The sequence below is a fragment of the Sus scrofa genome, chromosome 5, assembly GCF_000003025.6.
Source record: "Sus scrofa isolate TJ Tabasco breed Duroc chromosome 5, Sscrofa11.1, whole genome shotgun sequence".
NCBI lineage: Eukaryota > Metazoa > Chordata > Mammalia > Artiodactyla > Suidae > Sus > Sus scrofa.
In genome coordinates this window covers 82,153,501-82,178,077 of record NC_010447.5, presented here as the reverse complement: position 1 = coordinate 82,178,077, position 24,577 = coordinate 82,153,501, and the positions used below count along the sequence as shown (strand labels likewise).

The 24,577-nt window shown below is 39.0% G+C and overlaps 1 protein-coding gene across 3 annotated transcripts in view; it reads right to left on the bottom strand.

Moving 5' to 3' along the window:
- Positions 1-22,825, bottom strand: part of WASHC3 (WASH complex subunit 3) — a 104,300-nt gene extending 81,475 nt beyond the window's left edge. The window contains exons 1-6 of one of the 3 annotated variants that reach the window (XR_002344197.1): positions 22,649-22,825; positions 22,226-22,337; positions 21,986-22,084; positions 10,544-10,609; positions 7,921-8,028; positions 2,121-2,231 (exon numbers count right to left, since the gene is read on the bottom strand). Coding sequence is in view for 2 of the 3 variants with exons in the window: in XM_021092677.1 (XP_020948336.1) it covers positions 2,121-2,231; positions 7,921-8,028; positions 10,544-10,609; positions 21,986-22,084; positions 22,649-22,699 (435 nt within the window). In the remaining variant the exon portion in view is untranslated. The remainder of the gene's footprint in view (positions 1-2,120; positions 2,232-7,920; positions 8,029-10,543; positions 10,610-21,985; positions 22,085-22,225; positions 22,338-22,648) is intronic. The other 2 variants (XM_021092677.1, XM_021092678.1) reach the window with 2 other exon arrangements.

Below are 24,577 nucleotides of genomic sequence, written 5' to 3'. Positions count from 1 at the left end.
TATACTTAGCTTAAGCTTACCTGGGTTCTAGTATTAAAAATTCATTTATTATGATTCACATTCAAACCAGCCCTACTTTTTTTTTTTTCTTTTTACAGCTGCACCTGCGGCACATGGAAGTTCCCGTGCCAAGGGCTGAATCAGAGCTGCAGCTGCGAGCTACACCACAGCAACACCAGATCCAAGCTGCAACTGTGACCTATGGCACAGCCTGTAGCAACACTAGATCCTTAACTCACTGAGTGAGGCCAAGGATGGAACCTGCAGCCTCACAGAGACAATGTCAGGTCCTTAACCCACTGAGCCACAATGGGAACACCTATTTTACTCTTATTAAAAAAAAAAACCTTTATATATTTCCATCCCCAAAACAACAATGTCTGTTTTTTTTTTGTTGTTGTTGTTGTTATTGTTTTTTTCCTAAAGCCAAAAGCCCAGGGTTTTGACTGTCAATGAAGAATTTTGGCCCAGGAACTTCCACGTGCCACAGGCAGAGCCAAATAAACAAACAAACAAATAAAATTATTATTATTTTTTTAATGACAAATCTATTTCTTCCAACAACTAGAAATGAGGGATTCTTTCCTCATTGACACTGCTGTAGTTTCTAAATAAGCTAATCTAAAGTCCCCCTAAAACCAAGTTCCTTTGCTGAGTTTACGATTAACATCTCTACCCAAAATTATTCCCTTTCTTGCCCAACACCTGCTCTCCTCAAGACTGAGGAGCATCAAAGAAAAGGGAGGAATATAATGGAGCAGGGCCCTGTGAGGCTCCGGGTTACACAAGCCTTTCTGTATCCTCCAATTCTTGTTTCTAGGGAATAAGCTTCAGGCTCCACGACCTTCCCTGAGTTCCAAAGGGCAGGGAAGGGAGGGGATGCAGAGACCAGGGAGGAGCAGTGCAGCCTTGGGGCAGGGTCCTGGTTCCTCCTTAAGGTACATACACAACAGTATCTTGGAGCCTTCTGCAGAACTGAAACCCCCAACAAATGGAAGAACTACTTGATGCAGCATTCTTCATTCTTGGAAGAAGGCAGACCAGAATGAAGAATGGGGCCACTAAATATCAGCTTTGAAAGACAATACAATACAGTAGAAAAAAAATTGTATTGGGGAAATAACAATAAAAAAATTAAAAAAAAAAAAAGAAAGACAATACAAGACTACGACTCTACACTGACCCTTATCTCTGGCCCTATTTTCCACTCTCCACACATAAAACCACCTCTTAATCCCTTCCAAGGGGAACACAGTCTTTAAGGCACTAGCCTGCTGTGGCCCCCTTTGCCTGGCAAAGCAATAAAGCTATCTTTTTCTCGTTTACCCAAATTAATTAATTAATAAGCCAATCTATCCTCTCAGGTTGTCAGATAGTGTGTTTTTTAATTATTTTGGCGAAAAATAATGCCAGAACAGCAAAACTGTTTTTAATATTAGTACTTCTTTGCCTGATAAAATAATTTTACAAAAGCATTAATTTTTTGATCAACTGAAAAATGGACAGCTAGCTCCTTTGACTACGGCTATAGGATTTTCTACAGGAATGAAAAGAAATTACCTTATGCTATTATGGAACAGCATGTATTTTGTTGTACTTTTTGCATCATGCCATGTAATGATTTCTTAAAAAATACATGAATTCTCAAGTCATAATATTAAAAGCAGTACCTTACATGGGCAAGCGACATGCTCTTTTCTATGAACCAAACCACTGACAGGTGAAATTTAGAATAAAAACATACAGAAAAATCATTATTTGTAATAGCATACAGGAATTAAGTTAAAGCCATATGATTCACTAAGTGGACAGTCCACTTTCATTCCTCTACCTGATACATCCAAGATTTGAAAAGGCTATTTTACATAAAGCAAAAAATTTACATAAATCTGTATTAAATTATGTTAATTCGAAGTGTGAGAACAATTTCCATTAGAAAGATTTGACTTCCTCTTACTTTTCATTAGGGCATCAATTAAACATAGGAAAGAAGTAAGAGTAGAAAACTTGGTCCCTCGGTTTAGCAGTTTTCTGAGATTGATAAAATGTCAATGAAACCTCTACGGTTAAGAATATCAAACGAGGCTGCTAGACAGAGAAGACAGACCAAAGGAGCTTACCACTTGAACCATTTTGAGATATCTGGCGTATCTTGGATCCTTGGCTACAGTTAAGGTATTTTCTGGTGTTACTTCACTTTCCTGTGGTCCGGAGTCTTGGAAACTGTTCTGCTGTAGAGAGTATTTATATAAATCTTTAGACAATTCACATAAGGAGCCCATCATGTTACTTAAAAGGGATTTTTTTAAAAAGCAATTCCAAAGCAACCGATATAAGAAAAAAAGTTTCTATATTTAGTATCAATAATTATGGGATATGTTTCCAAATATTTATAAATACTTAAATATGATTACAGATAAAGTTGCACTTAATATCAACACTATATTATTTCTTAAAAAATGCAAATATATTCATGGCATTAAAAAATTAGAATTCTGGAGTTCCCATTATGGTTCAGCGGAAAGGATTCTTACTAGCATCCATGAGGATGCAGGTTCTATCCCTGACCTCACTCAGTGGGTTAAGGATCCAGCGTTGCCATGAGCTGTGGTGTAGATCGAAGATGTGCCTCAAATCCTGCATTGCTATGGCTGTGGCATAGGTTGGCATCTGCAGCTCTGATTCAACTCCTAGCCTGGAAACCTCCATATGCCATGGGTGCAGCCCTAAAGACAAAAAAAAAAAAAAGTTAGAATTCTGTTTTACTTTCCCAAGTGCTGATATAAAACATAATTATTGATGGACCTATGATTTTACTAAAGCTTTTAATAAAACTATTTGATTTGTCAATTGTTCAACTGCAGTGGACAGAAAATGGATTCTCTAGGTACCATCTACATAATACCATCTCATTTTTTGAATACTCCTGTTCTAAGTGTATATGGCTATTCTAACATCTGTAAAGACAATGCCTGGAGAATCTGTGAAAGAGAAGCCCATTTCTTAGACAAAATTATCTGTTTCTGTATATTTCAGCTACTGATGGAATTATTAACGTTCTCTACCGAGTGATGAAGATTATAAACACTAAATACTACTTATAATAATGAAGAATACTGAGGAATGGTCTTTCTAGATTCAAAGTTATTATCATATGGGCAGTTCTCACTTTGCATGGTATCGTGTTAACTGAAACCTGTCCACAACACAAATCTATCTTCACTTAAGCACAAAGCTACAACTGTCTGTATACAGTTCTTGATTTGTCTATAAACCTGAACATTCAGAGTAGGTTTACTTGATGGATTCTCACTCTTATCTGTATATGAGAATTAAGACTATGTTCCTTAAGGAGTTCCCATCGTGGCTCAGTGGTTAACGAACCCAACTAGGAACCATGTGGTTGCAGGTTCGATCCCTGGCCTTGCTAGTGGGTTAAGAATCCAGAGTTGCCGTGGGCTGTGGAGTAGGCCAGCAGCTACAGCTCCGATTAAACCCCTAGCCTGGGAATCTCCATATGCCACGAGAGCAGCCCTAGAAAAGGCAAAAAGACAAAAAAAAAAAAAAAAAAGAATGTTCCTTAACAGAATGAAGTTGATTTTATGTATACATATCTATGCTGACATATAGCTAAATCAAGAAATATCTTTAAGTACTCAGATTTTAGAATATGAATTATATATTAAGGTTTTTCCTAAGATAATTCAAACATAAATTAAATATGTTATAAATGCTGAAGCAAGTAAAACAGCCAAAAAATTCTTTTTTTTTTTTTTGCTTTTTAGGGCTGCACCTGCAACATACGGAGTTTCCCAGGCTAGGGGTCCAGTTGGAGTTGTAGCTGCCACTCTAAGCCACAGCCACAGCAATTCCAGATCCGAGCCTTGTCTGCGACCTACACCCCAGCTTATGGTAACACCGGATCCTTAACCCACTGAGCGAGGACAGGGATCAAACCTGCGTCCTCATGGATGCTAGTGAGATTCATTTCTGCTGAGCCACGACGTGAACTCCCCCAAAATTCTTTAGGTTACCCCTGTTACATAACCATGTCAAATGTAAAAAATGAGCATATATTATATATATATATTCATCTGTAAAATACATTGTTACAAAAAGCCCAAGACATTTAATTAAATAAAAAATTTAAACAAGAATAAGTTTTTTTTTAAATTATGGACAATAAACATACAGTAACACAATGGAGCAAATGATAATTACATTTAGGACCAAAAGACTTCAAAACTGAGCCTTTAACTTTGGCCTAATAACAAGACCTCAACAAGGTTTAATTACATCAGGTCTTACACCTTTGCTATTTGAATGATCCATTAAATCCTCTATCATATCTCTCAACTGTCCTTCATTTTATTCTCAAACTAATCTCGATCTGCACAAACGGCTGTTCTATTGTGAGTAATGATAAGATCTGAACCATGAAATTAAAGTTGCAGAAAAATCAGTATGCAAACCTTGGGTCTCTGACTTACATACAGAGATTGCAATGAATGGATGATTTTTTTAAAAGTACATGGTTATCTTTTGTCTGATAAGTGAGATGAGTATAATGTCAATGGAAATTCTGTGTTAAGCAATACTTCAATCCATTTCAAAATATTTTACATAAAATATACCAGTTAAAAACAAGGGAGAAGAAATAAAAAGTTGCTTTTAATATTAAGAACATGTTGAATAGTTATTTTATTAAGCTAAACACCCCACAACTTGACATTTTTTCTAAACTCATGAAGCCAACAGCACTTCACAAATCTTCCAAATGAATTAATATATAATTTTTAAATAAAAATGCCAGAATATCAGGTCATTCTGAATTTTAGATAATTCAGCTGTGATTATTCATAATCACTTTTTGAAACTTTACATAGGCAATACCAACACAACTGCATGTTTTAAAATATATGCATGATAAAATCGAGAAAAATTAATATTAAAAGTTAATATTAATTAATTAAAAATTAATACTAAAAGTTAGCCCGTTGTGGTTCAGCAGTAACAAACCCAACTAGTGTCCATGAGGACATGGGTTCGATCCCTGACCTCGCTCAGTGGGTTAATCATCTGGCATTGCCATGAGCTATGGTGTAGGTTGCACATGGGGCTTGGATCAGGTGTTGCTTTGGCTGTGGTGTAGGCGGGCAACTGTAGTTCTGATTCAGTCTCTAGCCTGGGAACTTCCACCAAAAAATAACTACTAGGTAGAGTGGAAATATTTAATATTTTTTACATATGCCTTGTTTTAGAAAAGGGATGGGTTCATATTTAATTGAAAAAAAAAACCTTGTAAAGTTAAACTTCTGGATTTCCTCATATATTATATGTATTCCAGTGGCCATCAAATGTAATTTGTTATATGAAGTGGATGTTTACTTTTCTAATATCTAAACAGTCATTTAATTCATTCCCTAAATACTTCCATATCTAAATTTATGGCTCCTTACACAGGGCCTTGTGCCACATGTGTTCAATATGTTTAATAAATTCAACACAGGTGTTGGAGACACTGCAGTAGGCAGGTAAGAGCTAGGACTTTTGGCACCAGATGGGCTGGGTTAAAATTCCAGCTCTTACACTTATTTTTTGACCTTCAGCAAGTTACTTAACCTCTGCCTACCTCATTTGACACATCTATAAAGTAGAACCAATAAGAGTATTTACTTCATAGGGCTGTTATAAGAATCAAATGTGTTAATTTAGGAGTTCGGTTGCGGCACAGGGGAAACAATCAGACTAGGAGCCACGAGGTTGTGGGTTCCATCCCAGGCCTCGATCAGTGCGTTAAGGAACCAGTGTTGCCATGAGCTGTAGTATAGGTCACAGATGCAGCTTGAATCCTGTATTGCTGTGGCGTAGGCTGGCAGCTGTAGCTCTGATTCGACCCCTATCCTAGGAACTTCCATATGCCTCAGGTGCGGCCACACAAAGCAAAAAAAAAAAAAAAAAAAGGTGTTAATTTATTAAAAGCACTTGGCATGCCTCACGCACAGGAAGCAACCTTTACATATTAGGAATTGTCATGGTCAACACCACCATGATCTAAAAAATATCCTGTGAGGTTGCAGACACGGCTTGGTTCTGGTATTGGTGTGGCACAGACCAGCAGCTACAGCTGTAATTCAACCCCTAGCCTGGGAACGTCCATATGCCACGGGTGCGGCCCTAAAGAGACAAAAAAATGTTATATAAATAGAATCATACAGTATATAACCTTTGGGATTGGCTTTTTTCACTCAGCATAATTCTCTCGAGTTTCATCCAGGTTGTTGCATGTAGCTGTACCTCATTCCTTTTTATTGCTTAGTAGTAGTCTATGGTATGGTGTACCAGTTTGTTTAATCATTAACCTGTTCAAGAACTTCTGGATTACTTCCAGTCTTTGACCATTATGAATAGAGTTTCTATTAATAAAAAAAAAAAGAAAAAAAGAAAAAGAAAAAATATCCTGTGAAAAGTACCTCCAGGTACAAATGCAGAATTCCATATATATAAGGAGTCTGCTTATTCAGTATTACTTGTTAGACCACCATTTTAGTGGTTATTTTATTTTGGATTTTAATACCTCACTGAGATACATTAGAGATTGTTTTTAAATAATGAAGAATTTTATTACTTGAAATAAAAATATAAAATTTAAATTCATAAACTGCATAAATGAACGTTAAGCCATAAGAAACATAAAGCATAGCCATTACTAGGATGCTGATTTGAATAAGTTAACTCCCCAAAAACTTTTTAGACAATTGGTATTTCTTAGATCAGGATCTCTCAGATTTCAAGAGTCTACAAATCACGGAGGGAAATTATTAAAATGCAGATTCTGACTCAGTAAGTTTGGGGTAGAACCTGAGATCCACATTCCTAACAAGCGCACAGGTAATGCCTATGCTGAGGGTTCATGGAGCAGAATTTGTTAACAAGGGGTTAGATATTACTAAGGGATTAATGTTAATTACATTGTATATGATAAAGGAATTGTGGTTCTACAAGAAAACGTCAGAACTTTTCACAGATGCTCTAAGAATTACACAGGTAAAATGACATGAAGCCTGGGATTCACTTCAGTAAGCGACAAAAAAGATAGATGAAGCAAATTTCAATAAAATTTTAACTGGTGAATCCAGATAATGTGCATCTGGGAATTCACTGTAATATTCTATTTTTGTGTATGTTTGAAATAGTTTTTATAATAAAACATTTAAAAGGCACATTTCTTATAAGAACTGAGAAAAAATTTCCACAGTGAACTTGAAGAAAATAACTGTCATCAAGATTTTTCCTAATCCTTTTAATAGATCAGTTTTCTTTTCTATAAGCAAGAAAAATACTAACTTCAGGAAGCCCATCAATATAACAAAATTAAAAGCTAGTAATTTTTTTCAAACCTCATTTTCCTTTTTTTCTGGCCATGCTATGGCATACAGAAGTGCCTTGGGCCAGGGGTCAAACCCGTAACACAGCAGTGTCAACACTAGATCCTTAACCACTAGGCCACCAAGGAACTCCTCAAACCTCATTTTCTATCTTAACCTTTCATTTTTTATTATTTTTAAATTTTTTTTGAGCATATGGAGGTTCCCAGGTTAGGGATCAAATCAGAGCTGTAACTGCTGGCCTATGCCACAGCCACAGCAACTCGGGTTCTGAGCTGCATCTGCTCGCAGCAATACCACGGCAAGGTCAGATCCTTAACCCACTGAGAGGCCAGGGATCTACTCCGTGTCCTCATGGATACTAGTCAGGTTTATTTCTGCTGAGCCAGGACAGGAACTCCCTATCTTAAGGTTTTAAAATGTTACTATTCAGTGTTACATTTTTATTTAACTTCTTTCTTTAAACCTGCTGCTTAGGGTCTCTCTGGTTCAACCAAGATCTGCTTATGTTTCCTGGAACTTAAATACTTACCTGTAATTGCTCTGAAGTGGTTTCAGAATGTGATTCATTTGTGATCCTAGTGACACTTATAGGAGATACTTCAAATGTGACATCATCTAGGCCTGGGATAGATGACAACTGAGAAAAGAAAATTAATGTTGTTATATGAGGATAATATTAAGTCTTTAAATACAGTAAGTTTCTGAGTCTTAGGTGTTTTGAATAACTCTCTTGAGTTTTTAAACTTAGAGAAATTGGTTTATAAAATCTCATCTTTGGTTGAAGTTCTCCATGACATAAACTACTTAAAAGTAAAAGGCATTCACAAATAAAATATTTTTGAAGAATTTCTCACTAGTCTAATTTTGCTCGTTACCATCCTTTATCAGGAATTACTTTTAAAATATTAGAAATCCTAGTGTAAGGAAAGAGAGCATGGGCTTTGGAGTCAGATTGCCGAGGTTTAAGTCACAAAATATGTAGCCCTGTGTAAATTTTCCTTGTCTTCAATTTTCTCACCTATAAAGTGGGGATAAGAAACCTTACCTCACAAAACTGTAAACATATTTTTATTAAACACATTTTTTTACCTACCACCCCTCCAGAATGCTTTGTAGCACATTTTAAGTTTGAATAATCTAGGAAATGAAAAAGCTCTTGCCACATTTCAATTTATGATGCAGTTCTTTTTTTTTTCCTTTTTTCTTTCTCTAGTAACATCACTCAGTGTTACTAAAATGTATTATTTTTCATACACAAAAGATAAGCATGTTGTCAGTGGTTGAGCCTTTCACACTGAATTTGAAAGATCCATGTAAACCCTCTTTTCTGATTTCATTTTGATATCAATGATATACATTCGTCAAATGTTTGGCTAACTTTGAATATTAACTCTATGGCCATGGAAATAATTACAGTTATCCTGTCCATATGGTAACTTGACTTGTGACCTTGGACCCTAACTTAAAAATTCCACAAACGTTAAAATAAGACAAATATTCATAACAAAGAATAATGAAAAACCAATGGTAATAAGATCTGAAGCAGTAATATTGAGAACTGTTGACTGATGACAGTATTTAGCGCAGTGGCTACAGCCCAAACAGTTTCAAAAGTGGATATGGCTGCTAAGAGACTATCTTGAACACATTCAAGGCTGGTGTCCTAAACCCCAAGCTAGAGAAATGTTCTGGGAGAAATATAGTGGCTGAAGTCCACAGGATGATGGAGAAAGAACAAAGTAGACCTTCTGATTCTCTTTTTTTTTTGCTTTGTATGGGTGAACCCATATGGAGGTTCCCAGGCTCGGGGTCCAGTTGGAGTCATAGCTGCAGGCCTACGCTACAGCCACATCAATGCCAGATCCGAGCCGTGTCTGCAACCTACACCACAGCTCATAGCAATGCCAGATCCTTAACCCACTGAGCGAGGTCAGGGATTGAACCCACAATCTCATGGTTCCTAGTCGGATTCGTTTCCCCTGCGCCATGACAGGAACTCCAAGACGTTCTGATTCTTATGCTAAGAGAAACTAGTCATTCACTGCCTTATAAATATTTAATATTTTTTAAGATCAATTTTTTTTTTTTTTTTTTGGTCTTTTTGCTATTTCTTTGGGCCGCTCCCGCGGCATATGGAGGTTTCCAGGCTAGGGGTCCAATCGGAGCTGTAGCTGCCAGCCTATGCCAGAGCCACAGCAACTCGGGATCCAAGCCGAGTCCGCAACCTACATCACAGCTCACGGCAACGCTGGATCGTTAACCCACTGGGCAAGGCCAGGGATCGAACCCACAACCTCATGGTTCCTAGTCGGATTCATTAACCACTGCGCCATGACGGGAACTCCCATGTGTAACTTTTTTACTTTTTAAATTTTATGGTCATATCTGCAGTACATGGAAGTTCCCAGGCCAGGGACTGAATCCAAGCCGCAACTGTGATGTACTTCACTGCTGCACTGGGCTGGGGATCGTACCCACACCTCAGCAGCAACCTGAACCATCACAGTTGGACCCTTTTACCCACTGTGCCTTGGCAGGAACTCTACGACCCATGTGTACATTTAAAAACATTCAGTCAATGATTCATAATGAACATCATTTCCTTTGAAATTATAATATAAAAAACAAAGGAGTTCTAGCTGTGGTGCAATGGGATCTGCAGCATCTTGGGAGTGCCAAGATGTAGGTCTGATCTCTGGCCTGTGGCAGTGAGTTAACGATCCAGAGTTGCTCATGGATGCAGGAACTAAACTGAATTAATTCTGTAGTTCTCAACGTGGCTCAGCAGAAACAAACCCAACTAGTATACATGAGGATGCAGGTTTGATCCTTGGCCTCACTCAGTGCATTAAGCATCCATGTTGCCATGAGCTATGATGTAGGTCACAGATGTGGCTCAGATCCCACATTGCTGTGGCGTAGGCTGGCAGTTGTAGCTAGGATTCAACCTCTGGCCTGGGAACTTCCATATGCCGCAGGAGCATCCCTAAAAAGCAAAGATAAATAAAAAAGTAAATAAATAAACTGAATTAATTCCTAAGCACAAAGTTAAGTATGACTGAATTAATTCCTAAACATAAAGTTAAGTATGACTAAGAAAGTTGGTATATGTGGAGAAAAGTTTATCCTACAAATTATTCAGAAATACAAACCTTTGCATCTAAAATATTGAGAGTTGTTTCAATTTGCTGGATTCGAAGAGAAAGGTCTGCCAGTTTCTGAAAAACAAAGATTAGAAACAAAAGAATAAAGTCTAATTAAAATAAATTGTTAACAAGGATAACAAAGGGAAGATCTGAAAACAGTAAAAACTATGGTTTAAATATTTGTGATTTTCTAATTCACTACTCTCTTACATGAGAATGGAAACTCGAGTATTCTAGTATCTCCTCTAGCACACTTCATGGTTATTTTATAAAAACTTTATTCACAGAGAAGAAAAAGTCATATTCTCAGCCTTATTAAGCTCATTATCAGAGCCATAATCAATCACTGGGAACAAAATGTTAATTCCTCTGAAGACAGAATTTTTTTTTTGCCCTTTTTTTTTGGGGGGGGGTGCCTATAGAAGTTCCCAGGCTAGGGTTCAAATCAAAGCTGTAGCTGTCGGCCTATGCCACAGTTCACAGCAACACCGGATCCTTAACCCACTGAGCAAGACCGGGATTGAACCCACGTCCTCGTGGATACTAGTCAGGTTCATTACTGCTGAGCCATGACGGGAACCCCTGAGGACAGAGTTTTTTATTTACTGCTATACCTCTAGTGCCCAGAACAGTACCTGGCACTTAAAGGGAGCTTAATAATTATTTGTTGAAGAAGAATTCTTCATAGAAAACAAAAAACAGCTCAAAATATCCTAGAACAGTATCTGCCTCTGTAAATGACACATAAATATACACAATTAGTCCCAAATTCAAACTTTTCAAGAAAGTAAAAAACGATGAAATTGGAAGATGAGTAGTTAATAATGGAAAGAATTTAAACAAAGAGAGGAAGTTCCCTTGTGGTGCAGCAGGTTAAGGATCCAGCATTGCCACACCTGTGGTGCAGGTCACAACTGTGGTGCAGGTTTGATCCCTAGCCCAGGAACTTCCACATGCCTCAGGTGCAGTGGGAAAAAAAGAGAGAGAGAGAGAGAGAGAGAGAGAGAGAGAGAAATTACAACACTAAAAGAGCAAAAGAAATCAATATGCCATCGAAATCCAAGATAAACCAAACCAGAACTTAGCACAGTCTATTCTGTACAATTAGTCATACTATATACTCCCACACAAATATAAGTAACATCTTATTATACGATCCATACGAATTTATTTAAAACTCCATAATCCTAAACATTATTCTATTCAGTAACATAGTCAATGAGCAGCTGGCTCATCTACAGACGTGAGGCATTCTGATTGCTTTCTGGGATATTGCCAAGATACTAATTCATAAGAAGAATTTTAACACCCCAAGAAATGGTCATTTTGCCCACATTTAGAGGGGGGGAAAACTGAAAGCAACCACAGAGTAGTTAGTGCTTCTTCACAAGACTTTTTTTTTCTTCTTCTTCTTTATAGGCTGCACCCACAGCATATGGAAGTTCCCGGGCCAGGGACTGAATCTGAGCCACAACTGTTGCAATGCTGGACCCTTTAACCCACTGCACTGGGCCAGAATTGAACCCAAGCCTCTGCAGTGACCCAAGCCTGAACAGTCAGATTCTTGACCTACTGCACCACAGTAGGAACTCCACAAGACACTTTTTTTTCCCTTTTCATAGCCACACCTGCAGCATATGGAAGTTCCTGGGCTAAGGGTCAAATTGCAGCTGCAGCTGCCAGCCTATGCCACCACCATGGCATACCAGATCCAAGCCACATCGAAGACCTAGCTTGCAGCAATGACAGATCCTTAACTTACTGAGCAAGGCCAGAGATCAAACCCACATCCTCACGGACACTATGTCAAGTCGTTCTTAACCCTCTGAGCCACGATGGGAACTCCGATCATTATTTTTAACATGAGCATCTTGATATATATACGAAGATGTAATTTAAAAACATTAGAATCTAGTTTTAATGGTATTCGAAGCTAAGTTTAATCTTGATTTCTAGGATTTGTTCACATAAAACTCTGATGTAAATATAAGCACAGGTTTATAAATATTATATGGATAAATTCCTCTCCCATTTAAAGGTGTTTTCCTGAAAATCATGGAAATTAATTTATAAAGTGAATGGTAATTTTTCATTTTCTTTTCTTTTTTTTTTTTTGTCTTTTCAGGGCCACACCCTCGGCATATGGAAGTTCCCAGGGTAGGTGTTGAATTGGAGCTGCAGCTGCTGGCCTATGCCACAGCAACAGCAATGCCACATCTGTGACCTACATCACAGCTCAAAGTAACACTGCATCCTTAATCCACTTAGCAAGGCCGGGGATCAAACCTGTATCCTCATGCATACTAGTCAGATTTGTTTCCGCTGAGCCATGACGGGAACTCTGATAATTTTTAACTTATTTAAAATGCATATGCTGGTTTGATTATAATAAGTGAACACAGAAAAAGAAACAAGAACATGAACTGAAAATTAATTTGTTTCAATATATATATAAGCATGTACTTTTAAGCAATAATCATCATTGTAAACATTTGAGCATTTACTTTACTGTGCTACACTGTATACGCAACATATCATTTGAAATCTTCACCAACTCTAGGAACTATTATAATGCCAGTTTTAACAATGAGAAAACTGAGTCTTTATACAAATAAAATAAAATGAACTCAAACATTTCAACTCTATATACTATGTTTGAAAGAATTTCCCCTTGTTAAAGCGGGACACCATAGGCTCAGGGTGCTAATGTCCATGTAGACGGTAACAGACTGACTGTAACAAATGTAGCACACACTGCTGGGGGGTATTGATGATGGGGCAAGTTGTGCATATGAGGTGGGAGGCGGGGTCAGGGAATAAATGGGAACTTAACATATTCTGGTCAGTTTTGCTGTGAATGTAAAAGTGCTCTAAAAAAATGGAGTTTAACTTTTTTAAAAACATGGAAAATTCTTGAGTACTGTACAGATAGAATTTTTGTTATTCAAAGCTAGTAAGTGATCAATCTGCTTTTCACTAATATTAAGATGCTACTGTGTTGAATATTGAGAATCAGATTTTTATGATCAAATTTCCTAAAACAGATGCTGTTTATCTGGAATTATTAAAAAATAAGTATTAGACGTTCCTGTCATGGCTCAGCTGTTAAGGAACTCAACTAGGAACCATGAAGTTATGGGTTCAATCTCTGGTCTCGCTCAATGGGTTAAGGATCTGGCGTTGCCATGAGCTGTGGTGTAGGTCGCAGATGCGGCTCAGATCTGGCATTGCTGTGGTTCTGGCGAAGGCTGGTGGCTATAGCTCCAATTTGACCCCTAGTCTGGGAACCTACATATGTCGCGGGTGCGGCCCTAGAAAAGACAAAAAGAAAAAACAAACAAACAAAAAGTATTAAAATTTTTTCACGGTAAGATAATAAGTTATCCTCAAATATTCATACAGGATAGGCAAAGTCTTAATAAATAAGGGAAAAAGGATGGAATGTTTATTTGGAAACCTACTTGTTGATAAGGAAGACCAGGAGGATTGTAAGACAAAAACTTTTACTTCCTAGGGCAGTAATTCTTAATTTTAAGGGGGTGCAGATTCATCTGGTATGTCAATCTTTTGCTTTGGCACTGATTTTATCTACTTTCATCTACTATTATCGAAACCTAACCAACATGAAATAACGTATTTTTTTAATAAACAAGATTATATGAATGATTTATCCATGTAAGATATGAAAGACATTGATCTAAGCATCAATATATTTTAACTTGTAATAATTTATCTAAATATTCTTGATATCTAGTAACAATGGTAACAGTGAAGTATAAGAAGTCCAAAACAGGAGTTCCCATCATGACTCAGTGGTTAACGAATCCAACTGGAAACCATGGGGTTGTGGGTTCAATCCCTGGCCTCGCTCAGTGGGTTGGGGATCCAGCGTTGCCATGAGCTGTGGTGTGGGTCACAGACACAGCTCGGATCCCATTGCTGTGGCTGTGGCTGTGGCTGGCAGCTACAGCTCCGATTAGACCCCCTAGCCTAGGAACTTCCATGTGACCCAGGAGCAGCCCTAGAAAAGATAAAAATACCAAAAAAAAAAAAAAAAAAGTCTGAAACAACTGTAACTTTTTATTTATTTATTTATTTATTTATTTATTTATTATTTGGTCTTTTATAGGGCCGCATCTGCATATGGAGGTTCCCAGGCTAGGGATGGAATTGGAGCTGTAGCTGCTGGCCTAGGCCACAGTCACAGAGGCCACAGTCACAGCAATGCCAGATCCTTAACCCACTGAGAGAGGCCAGGAATCTAATATGCATCCTCATGGATACCGGTCGGGTTTATTTCTCCTGAGCCACGACAGGAACTCCTGAAACAACTGCAATTTAATAATAATTTAAAAAACTGTGCTTTCTGTTGTTGAGAGTCCTAGGTCCTAATACTACTATGATTTTTGTTGACAAGATTTAAAGAAAATGTGAAATTTAAATCAGAGGTGAAAAAAAGAGATGATTTTCCCCATCCAAGTTAATGTATCCCAAGTTTAGAACCACTATGCAAATGATCTCAAAATCAGATTGACAAAAGGCTCTTCTTCTTGGTTAAGGAAGATCTTCGCTATGGATGAACAGTGTTTTTTAAATTATCCATAAAGGTATTATCTGTCTTCTCTAGAGCTAGTTTTGGGGAGTCTAATATTAAATATACAATCTAATGCTTTAATAAAGGACAAGTTATAAGTATTTAATGCTTTAATAAAGGACAGTTGTGACATATAATGTCACAATTTTGAGGTTTTTAAAGTATGTAATTGGTTTCTTTTGTAATTGTACACACTTTATTTTATACATTTAAAAACACTAATTTCATTTCACTAAAGTGCCAAAGGATCCTCAGCACAATTAAGAATCTCTGCTTTTCAAAGATTATTCAGCATAATTTTTTTTTATCTTTTTGTATGTGTGTGTCTTTTTTTTAGGGCCACACCTGCAGCATATGGCAGTTCCCAGGCTAGAGGTCCAGTCAGAGCTACAACTGCTGGCCTACGCCACAGCCACAGCAACGTGGGATCCGAGCCGCATCTGCAACCTACACCACAGCTCACGGCAATGCCGGATCCATAACCCATTGCGCGAGGCCAGGGATCGAACCCGCAACCTCATGGTTCCCAGTCGGATTCATTTCCGCTGTGCCATGATGGAAACTCCAGCATAATGCTTTTGAAACTGTTCCCATGTAATTACTGCTATAACACCCATAAATATGTATTTTTTAGACCATTGTCACTTGACAAAATATACCTGGCTTCATTTATGAGCTGCTGAAGCTTCTTCCTTCCTCCCTCCATCTCTTTTTCTGTGGCCATGCCTGAGGCATGTGGAAGTTCCTGGCCCAGAGACTGACCTGTGCAACAGCAGAGACCCTGGCCGATGCAATGACAATACCAGATCCTTAACTCACTGAGCTACCACTGAACTCCTGAAGCTCCTTTCCAAAATATTTATGTCTTATGCATTTTCTTTCTAATCCCCTACGACCACCATAAAATAGGTTTCTCAACCTTGGCTTTATTGATAATCTGGGCTGAGTAATTCTTTGTTTTGCAGGCTATCTGGTGCACTATAGGATATTTAGCAGACTCTCTAAATGTTATCCACTAAATGCCACAAAAACTCCCTAATTGTGACAGTTAAAAACATCTCTAAACACTGCCAGATGTCCCCTGGAACCACTTAAGAAGCTCTACTCTGAAGTATATATGACTATGGATATATTATAGATAACATGATCAATAACAGAAACTGTCCCCACCTTTGAAAGTTTCAGCAGAGAGCAAATAGAAATTTAACAATCTTTCCTACCCATTTACCATCCTCTTTATAAGGATTTACAGGGACTAGCTTGTCGATAAGCTGAAAACTTCATGATGTATCACTCACCTATTCTTAAGGCAGCACATTTTATTCATGAGGAAAAGAAGACAAAAGAAGGAGTATGGAGTTAATAGTTGAACGTGCAAACAAAAATACTGTGGTATTTCAGGTTTGTGTACATCAGTTCCCTAAAAGAGACACAGTGGTTTAAAATATCGGACCTCTTGGTATACCACTTTGGGTTAAATGCATCCTAGAAGCCAGAGAGGGAAACAATTGATGGCTTTACTAATCATCTGACACTTAAGCCCAGCAGTTGCAAAAGTTATAAAAGCAGTTGAACAAGTTGCAGCAGTAAATAGGGTTTTATGCAAAACATTATTTGGCTGAAGGTTAAGTCTGATGGTAGGCTTAAAAAATTGCATGTAGAAGATGAGCACTGTAAACTTTTTTTAGGTCATGTAAAAATTCTCAGCACTTCTGCCTGTAGTTAAAGATTTGTTTAAAAAGAAACATTTTAGAATATTAAAACAATTACTAAAACCCTAGTATTCTAGCCATATTTTGACAATTCTGAGTCAAAAATAACACACCTGACTGGCCAGTCTGTTGAGTACCTTTAAAATCCACAATAAGGTTAAATTTCTGCTGTATTATTTGCACTATGCATACAACTGGTATTGTCCTTCACTTCCCCCCATTTAAAATGTGCAGTCCCAGCGGACTACCAAAAGATTTTGCTGATTAGGGTCAGAACAGAAATGCTTACTGGGGACTTGTAAAGGAAGAAGAGATGATGGTAAGAAACTCTGTAACTTGGGTCTGATTCAACTCCTTGGCTTTTTCTGTTTTCTAACTTTTCTCCTGCCCTGCTTCTAGTCAAAGTAGCCTAGTACCACAAAAGTTTTTATTTATATATTCATTTACTTATTTTTTATTTTTTGCTTTTCAGGGCTGCACCTGAGGGATATGGAAGTTCCTTAGCTAGGGGTTAAACTAGAGCTACAGCTGCCGGCCTACACCACAGCCACAGCCATGCCAGATCCAAGCTGCCCCTGCGACCTACACCACAGCTCACGGCAACGCAGGATCCTTAACCCACTGAGTGAGGCCAGGGATGGAACCTGCGTCCTCATGGATATTAGTCAGATTTGCTTCCGCTGAGCAGGATGGCAACTCCCTGAGATTCATTTTTATTGAGAGAAACATAGTTGTTTTGGTTCTTATTTAAGGCCTTACCTAAAGAAAGACCACGGGTCTAATAGGTACCATTAACAAATTAACAACCATTTCAAGAGTTCCCGTCGTGGCGCAGCAAAAACGAATCTGACTAGGAACCACGAGGTTGAGGGTTTGGTCCCTGGCTTCACTCAGCGGGTTAATGATCTGGCGTTGCCGTAAGCTGTGGCATAGGTTGCAGATGCATCTCGGATCTGGCTTGGCTGTGGCTGTGGTGTAGGTTGGCAGCTGCAGCTCCAATTAGACCCCTAGCCTTGGAACTTCCATATGCCGAGGGTGCAGCCCTCAAAAGACAGAAGACAAAACAAAACAAAACAAAACAAAACAAAAAAAACTACAGGAGTTCCTGCAGAAGCGCCATGGAGTCAGGGAAGTCTCTGCTGTGCCAGCACGCAGGGCCAGCACAGTGGGTTAAAGGATCCATTGCTGCCTCAGTTGCGGCGTAGGTCTCAACCGTGGCTTGGATGGGATACCTAGCTCAGGAACTCCACATGCTGTGGGGTGGTCAAAAAAGGAAAAAAAATCAAGACAAAAAAACAAGCAAAACTATACTGATCTTAACTTGGGAGAAAAAGGCACTTCACGTTTGAAGGGTATATATTATACATCTGGAAATTTTCACATCAAAAAAGGCATTATATCAAATAGATGTGGCATAGCAAAGAAGAGAATACAAATCTAAATTTTAAAATAGCTCTAAAGAAGACACTGCTGTCTCTCACTTGAGAATGATGTAAACATGCCTCTTCTTCAGATCGTATGGTGCAATATAACAGGAGACTGAGACAGTTTTGTTTTTTCCAATTAACAGATCAGAGTAGAAATCCCAGTTCTTTTACTTTGTAGCTGCTAAGTGTGGGCAAGTTAGAGCGGCTACTGCAGCCAGAAATACTATGCACTCAAATATATGGTGAGTGAATTAATAAATGATTAAGCAAATGATTTAAGCTTCTCTACATTTCAGTTTCTATAATTCTACAAAAGAGACAATTAGGAGTTCCCATCGTGGCACAGTGGAAACGAATCCAACTAGGAACCATGAGGACGCAGGTTCTATCCCTGGCCTCACTCAGTGGGTTAAGGATCCAGCGTTGCCATAAGCTATGGTGTAGGTCGCGGACACGGCTCGGATCTGGCGTTGCTGTGGCTCTGTTAGACCCCTGGCCTGGGAACCTCCATGTGCCACAGGTGCGGCCCTAAAAAGCAAAAAAATTAAAAATAAAAATAAATTAAATAAAAAATAAAGAGCTAATTAGACCTCTGTCAAAGGGCTGAGATATGATGATTTAAATGCATATAAAGCACTTAGTACAATGCCTAGCACGCAATAAGCACACAATAAATATTAAATAATGTCATCACACCAAGTAAAAAGTCTACAACTGACATAAATATCCAAACTGCTAAAACAGGAATTGTAAATAATAAGTTACAACCAACCCTAGATTATCATCCATTAAGGAGAAAAAGGCAATAAACTACCTTTCAATTTCATGAATTTCTGGTCAACAAACTTCTCTAGAGGTCAAGGAAGAACTAAAGAGTATATAGTCAAAACAGTTGCAAAGGTTGAGGCGGAGAGTTGAGAGAGGAACACAACGGGAAAGAATGAATCATGAGGCTTTGATAATGCATGAGCAACCAATAAACAAAAGACAATTAGGGTTATATTTGATCTAGTCTTCAGAAAACAGCACTCACTCCTCAGACAGTGAAAACTGTCAGGCCCCACAAAGGTGCAAGGCTACCCCTACCTCAGGGCAGCTCAAGGAAGCTGCTTTTATAGATGTGTCTGTTGCTTGTTTTGTTGTTGTTTATTATTTATTTAGTTATTATTTATTATTATTATTATTTTGTCTTTTTGCCTTTCCTAGGGCTGCTCCCACAGCATGTGGAGGTTCCCAGGCCAGGCGTCGAATCAGAGCTGTAGCCGCCAGCCTACGCCAGAGTTACAGCAACACCAGATCCAAGCTGCGTCTGTGACCTATACCACAGCTCACGGCAACACCAGATCCTTAACCCGCTGAGCAAGGCCAGGGATCGAACCCAAAACCTCATGGTTCCTAGTGGGATTCGTTATCCACTGAGCCACCACGGGAACTCCCTGTTGTTGTTTTTTAACCTGGTGATAAGAATTATGGCCCTGGAGCACTTCTCTGCTAATATCCTTTCTTCAGATACTCCTCCACACTACCTTGGTTTAACAAGTGAAAGGTTAAATCCTTGACTCACTGCTTTTTAGTCAGTCAGTTCTATACGCCATTTATAGAGGCAGCAGAATAATACAAAGTTCAAGGAAGCAAGCACCTAGACTCTGGGCCTGTTAGATGAAAAAAATATTGACTTGAGCCCCTTACTCTATCAGTTATCATATATTTCAATTTCTTTTGTCTTAGTGAGAAGGCAGAAGTGATTTTGATAACTAGACAAAAGAACAGCTGGAATCTTATACAGACGAAAACAGTTTTCCTGGCTCCATGCAATTTTTATTAATAACATATCTAACAAAAACTATATGCTGATTCCCTACCTTATGTTATATATAAGACATAACGAACTAAATATTGTTTAACTGACTCAGCTGTGATTATCACATTTTCCTCTTTTCTCTTTTTTTTTGGGGGGGTGGGTTTATTTGATTTTCAAAAATTAATAAGATTTTTACAATAGCTTCACAAGCACAAGTTAACAATAATTCAACTGACAAAAATTGGTATTTACTAGTTAACTTCTTGGAAACATTTTTATTGTGTCAATCAAAATGCAACTGGAATGGAGATACATCACATATTGTACAAAAAGTAGGAGAATGGCTAGGACTGGGAAGTCTCTAGGTATTCTCACGGTATTTCATGAAGCAGGCCTTGATTTTTTTTGTTTGTTTGTTTTTTTTTCAGGGATTAAACCCATGCCGCAGCAGCGCCACAAGCCAGACAGTGACAGTACCAGATCCTTAAATTGCTGTGCCCCAAGGGAACTCCAGACCTTGACTTCTTTTTTTTTTTTTTTTGTCTTTGTTGTTGTTGTTGTTGCGATTTCTTGGGCCGCTCCCGCAGCATATGGAGGTTCCCAGGCTAGGGGTTGAATCGGAACTGTAGCCACCGGCCTACGCCAGAGCCACAGCAACGCGGGATCTGAGCCGCGTCTGCAACCTACACCACAGCTCACGGCAACGCCGGATCGTTAACCCACTGAGCAAGGGCAGGGACCGAACCCGCAACCTCATGGTTCCCAGTAGGATTCGTTAACCACTGCGCCACAACGGGAACTCCCAGACCTTGACTTCTTAATGAAATCATTTTAATTTCTGTTTAAATCATCCCTAAAAGCGTATTTAGCTTTAAGTGGTCACTGAACTTTTGGAAAGTAGAATTTGCAAGCATAGAGAAATACCATGATACCAATGGGGGGGTTTTCTTTAACATTAAAGTGTATATGTGTATCCTGTTCCCAATGACAACAATCTTGACTCTTACACCTTTCAGGCAGCAACAATTCCTCTACAAGAACAGTTTCAATTCAAGGATTTGACTGGGGAGGATACTCAGTCAAAGGGTGAACAGTAACTTCAGCACTCAGGTGGTTCATGACAACAAAACGGGGCCCTAGGTTTTGACGCAATCCTCAAGAAGTAAAGAAAACTGAGCAAAAACACCATCTTTTGGTTTCAAAACATTTCCTTGTCCCCTTTCTTCCTTCTTAAACCTAATTTCAACCCATTCTCTTTTTTAGCTTTTTATAAGACAGTCGTCCCTAGATCTGGTACCTAATCTGTAACTGAGCTACTTTATCCTTACTTCATAAGTCATATGCACAAAGTATTTTATTTATTATTTTTTTTTTTTGGCCTCACCTCTGGCATAAAAAAGTTCCAGAGCCAGGGATCAAACATGAGCCACAGCAGTGACAAGGCCTGGTCCTTAACCCACTGCACCACCAGGGAACTCCGTATTTTTACTTTTATTTCCATGATGATATTTGATGCCAAAGTTACATTTCTAGGCTACCTCCTCAATCATCTTTTGGATCAAGCAATGTAAAATAATGTACACCTAAAACGTAAATCTTTGAGGTAGGAGAAACATAACCAATTTCAAAATAAAAAATGTCTTTAACTGTGAAATACAATTATTATCTTCAATTACAGTAAGCCTTAGTGAACTGCTTCACAAAAGTCTCAGAAGTTTAATTCAGCAGAGATGGGCTGCAGGAAGACGGTAATAGAACCAAAGAGGATTTAAGGTATATTAACATAATAATTGGGTGAGAAGAGGTCACGGTATATGAATACACAGACTGTAAATCTTGTTTTAGTCATTTGCTACCTTCAAAAGTGCGAGGTGATATCTGGGCTACACATTAGACCAACACCACTGGACCTACCTCCTCACAAACTGTAGAAAAGCGGTTGAGGAACTGTACAGTGTGCACCACAAATTGGTTTAGAAATGCCACCGTTCTTTTCTGTTGAATAGCTGGCACCTGTGTTGCGTAAAAATAAACATGATCCGTACAGGAGGAAGGTACACCGTGCAATCCCCTCGATATTAATAAAGGGGCGTTTCTCTGTGTGATATGAGTTACTGGAAGTTCTGCCAATAGTCATTAACTTGTTTTCCTAACCTGTGGGGGTGGGGTGTTCAAAGATGACAGATGCTGCAAAGTTTGAGAAAGGGCTCTGGATTCACAAGAGCGAACTTCCGCAGGTATAGGCAACACGTAAACACACGAAAACCTTAAGGGCCGAATAAAAGAGGTAGGGTTAGAAATCGGAACTGGCCCGTGTCGCCAGTGGTTCACCCTTGAGGACAGGGACTCGTGACCTGGGAAGCGAAGCCTGGGAGAGGTACACTACACTGCCCCCGCCCTTCCTTACCTCAGGAGGGACCTCTTTAAAGGGCAAACTATGGGACTCTCCCTCCGGAGAGAGATGAGACAGGCCTAGGACAGCGTTGGGCTTAGAGAGATGTGGTCTCCCTGGGAACCCGGCGTCCCTTCCCCATCCTCCTCCCAGGTCACCTGAGTTCAACTCCATCTTTTACAAACCTTAGTCAGGTCTATGCCTGACCCCATGAGAGGAAGCCCATCCTCATCCATCTCCTCAGCGGGCACGGGACACAGGGTTCACCCACACACCCCTCCCCGACCAGGCCAGCCCAACCCGGTAATAGCTTACGAACACCTCCCCCCAGTCCCCGCCTCCCGGGTTCTTCCCGCCGGAAGGAAACGCCTCCTCTCGCCAATCACTCGGCGGCTTCCGGAGAGCCCACCCCTTCGCAAGGCATTCTGGGATTGGTAGTTTTAGTTCCGGATTGTGACGTCGGACGAAGAGCGCCGAGTCTAGAAAGGGTGAAATTCTCTTCTCGCAAGATTTTAAAAATGGGGCGGGGAAAAGTAAAGCATCCCGACTGTTTGAGGTTATCCCTCTGCTTAGTGTTGTCTCTCGTATAAGGCAGCTGAGGCATTCGTTAATAAAATATATATATAGTTTGTTTTTGTTGTTATTTTTAACATACTAAGTGCCAGATTGGCCCCTGGGCCCTAATTTAATCAGGTTGAGTATATGTATCTATAGAACTATAAAAATATTAACTTATCTAAAATTGGCCAATTAACAGAAATTCTCCAAAGTGGTTTGGTTTCTTAAAAAAAGAAAAGACAAGTATAATTCTGTGAGATATAATTCTAGTTAACGGAAGAGTGGGACTTTCTCATTGCCTCCTAGGATTCTTGATGATACTCTTCATCACTCTTCCATAGCTCCTGAAGGCAGTGCCACTCACAACATAATAACTGAATTTCCAGGGCTGTTAAAAACAATCTATAGCTAGAAGTCTTGGTCATCTTCCTGAAATCCTCTGAAATACCCGTGTCCTTTCTCCAGGCTTTCTCTCATTGGAAATGGATTACCAGATTTCAATTACTGTAGTGCATTTTGGAGACAAAAGAAGTAAATTGTAACGAATACTGATTTAAAAAGGCAGAGTCCATGAATCCCACCTGCATATAACATATCTGTTAAATTAAAAGGTCTTAAAGCATTTTTCAGTAGTTATGTTTTCAGGAGTTCCCATCGTGGTGCAGTGGAAACGAATCTGGAACTAGGAACCATGGGGTTGTGGGTTCGATCCTCGCTCAGTGGCTTAAGGATCCAGTGTTGCTGTGAGCTGTGGTGTAGGTCACAGATGTGCTTTGGGTCTGGTGTTGCTGTGGCTGTGGGTGTAGGCTGGCAGCTGTAGCTCTGATTAGACCCCTAGCCTGGGAACCTCCATATGCCGCAAGTGTGGCCCTAAAAAGCAAAAACAAAAATAATAGTTATATTTTCAGAGCCTGTAACTAGAAAATCACTTATTTAATTTCTTCATGAATTGGTTCTTAGGTGAGGGAAATCATTAGCATTGAGTTCCTATTTTTCTTTTGTTTTCTTTTTTCCTCCTTTGTTTCAGAATGAACAGTTAGAGGGGTATAGTGTTGGTTCAGAATAGTGGGAAAATAAATGTAAGTGTCTCTTGTCCCTCTTCCCCCATCCCTCAGGAGTGATACACATCATCTATTGGGGCTTGGTTAAGTAAAGGAATTCTAGCCTAGTTATTCATTCCAAGCTAGGTATAATCTAGCCTAGTTAAGAATCCATTGTTTCAGGCTCCTTCTTTTAATTGTGGCTTTCCTAGTTTCACTCAGAAAGTTGGGTTGTAGGCTTTTCTAAGCAGGAGAGACTGGATTCCTCTGCAAAAGTGGTGTACCTCAAGAGAAGAGATCTGAGATATTTACAGTTGTGGAGCAGGAGGTCCCCAATAAAAGAGCATAAAGCCTAGTGACTAAGAAAGCTTGCTTTCATTAAGGGGGTTGGGGAAAGTTCCTTCTGTTGCATTTGTCCCCACAGACTTTAATTTATGGAGATGACTGAATGATGACAGAAAGGTTGATACCATTGAAAGAATGTGTTACTTACATTTCCCAAGAGAAGGGGGTGCC